A 2,247-nucleotide genomic window follows, 5' to 3' on the forward strand; every position below is an offset into this window, starting at 1 on the left:
AGGAAGGAGGGGTCAGTGGATGGAGTAGGCAGGTGGGTGTTTGGAAGGGCAAAGTGGGATCAGTTTCAGGAGCTGAGTGAGCAGGTGATGGCAGTGGATAAAAGCGGGATGGGGATAGTATGAATAACTGGGTGAAAACAGCTTTAGTTGGGGCAGCTACTGAGGCTATACCTTTCACGGAGGAGGAGGAAAGCAGTCCCATGGGGGAGTGTGGTGAGGAGTAGGAACAGGGCATTTAGAGTATTGAAAAGTACGCATAACTTCCAACATCTGATTCAGTATAAGCAGGCCCAGGCCCTGGTGAAGAGAACTATCCGTCAGGCCAAGAGGTCATGTTGGCGACGGTTCTGTGATACAATTGGAAGGGCGACACCCGTGGGAGATCCTTTATCCAGTATGAGATCCTTTATCCAGTATGTAAGGGAGTTTAGTCCAACGGTAGCTATTCCTGTAAATCCACAATGGCTACTCCCGCCTCCAGTAGTTGATCTAGAAGTGTTGTAGAGACTACAGAAAGATAGTTGATCCATTTGATTTGTTTAATATATCTCTGGATAATGTGTATCAGGATTTTGTGGCCATTTACAGATGGTTCAAAAGATCCAATGACAGGATGTACTGGGTCAGCATTTGTAGTGGAGAAATGTGGGGTGGCAGTCAGGAAATGTATTACAGCTCATCTATCTGTATATAAGGCGTAGCTTTACTGTTTGCCTTGCAGTGGGTGGAGGAAGTCAAGCCAGACAGAGTAGGTAGTTATTTGCTCTGATGAATGTGCAGTGTTGATTAGTCTGCAGTCCTTTAGCTCATGTAGCAGACAATACCTGCTTTATGAGGTACTACAAACCCATTGCAGGATTAGACAGATGAGTATACAGATAAGATTTACTTGGGTCCCAGCCATGTGGGAGTGGAGGGCAACGAGGCAGTTAATGTACTGGCTAAACAAGCACTTAGTAGTGGGGATGTTGATGTTGTAGTTTCAATGAGCAAAAAGCCTGATATGGACTATGACGGGGCAGAGATGGCAGGAGCAGTGGAATAGAGATACTAAGGGAAGGCATTTATTTGAAGTACAGAGGAAAGTCCTGGCAGGAGGGACAGAAGAGAGGATGCTATTTTTACAAGAATAAAGGTTGACACAGCCAGTTGAACAAAACATGAAATGTGACAGGAAAGCATCCTACAGGAAAGTGTGATTATTGCCAGGAAACAGACTGTGGAGCATGTATTGCTACAGTGTGGGCAGTATCATAGGGAAGCGAGAGGCTGAGATCTAATATGAGGAAGAAGGGATACAGGAAATTCATTTAAAGAGTCTATTGAGTAGAACTTCATTAGATATCGTCTCAAATACTTTGTTATCAGATCGGATTTTCTCCCTGTCTCTGGACCACACTCCAGTACAGTAGGTGGCGTTAATGCACCATAACATTGAATGCCAACCGCCGATAAACTCACCGAGCGCTGACGCTTCGAAGACACCAACAGTGTTCATTTTGGTTCACCAGAATTACATTTGTGTCAAATGAAACGCTGCGTTTGCCTTGCAGCATTGCGTTGCAGAAGCAGTTGCAGTGCATTCGGTGTGGTGCATACGAAGGATTTATCGAACGTATGCGTCAAACTGTATGCGTTGATGGCTTGACAGAAATAGCAGCAGAAGGTGCATTTTTGTTAAATACATATCCAGATGACGCTGCATACTATATGCCAAAACTGTTGGTGTGTTCGAAGCGTGACTGTCTACTATTTGCTCGAGCTACAAATCGATTTCCGGTTCCTTTCCAGCGCGGTTTTGTTAAGCACACATTTCTATATAGCAGCTGTTTTGTATGAGATTGAACATATCATAACATCATGTCCTACCCAACCGATGAAACCGAAGAAGTACGTAGCTAGCTAACTGCTTATTTTCTTTTCTTATAGTTTATCTTGGGATCATAGTGCGGTCCGACATATTGGAACGTAAACGCTAGATAGGTAACGTTAGCGATACATAGATAGCTAAGTTAGCTAGCTATGCAGTTGATTTTATAACGTTTTATTCGGATACTCACGTACTTTTTGCCTTTCATGTGCGAAGTTGTGTTTATGAATTAACGTTACATAACTAACGTTAGCTTGCTATTTTAGATTAGACACCGGCTTCACCAATTAGGATTTGTACTGTTGATGACTGATTGCTAGCTAAAGAGGAAGGCCACAATACGTCATGTTGATCATCATTTACATACTTCTCCATCT

The 2,247-nt window shown here is 43.3% G+C and overlaps 1 protein-coding gene across 2 annotated transcripts in view; it reads left to right on the forward strand.

The window, feature by feature from the left end:
- Positions 1 to 1,450: 1,450 nt before the first annotated feature.
- LOC139409036 (eukaryotic translation initiation factor 3, subunit 6 interacting protein) overlaps positions 1,451 to 2,247 on the forward strand; it is a 10,518-nt gene continuing 9,721 nt past the window's right edge. Inside the window, exon 1 of one of the 2 annotated variants that reach the window (XM_071153698.1) lies at positions 1,451 to 1,890. In XM_071153698.1, the coding sequence (XP_071009799.1) occupies positions 1,861 to 1,890 (30 nt within the window). In that variant the 5' untranslated portion in view covers positions 1,451 to 1,860. The remainder of the gene's footprint in view (positions 1,891 to 2,247) is intronic. The other variant, XR_011634355.1, reaches the window with a different exon arrangement.

Source organism: Oncorhynchus clarkii, chromosome 1 (genome assembly GCF_045791955.1).
Source record: "Oncorhynchus clarkii lewisi isolate Uvic-CL-2024 chromosome 1, UVic_Ocla_1.0, whole genome shotgun sequence".
Taxonomy (NCBI): domain Eukaryota; kingdom Metazoa; phylum Chordata; class Actinopteri; order Salmoniformes; family Salmonidae; genus Oncorhynchus; species Oncorhynchus clarkii.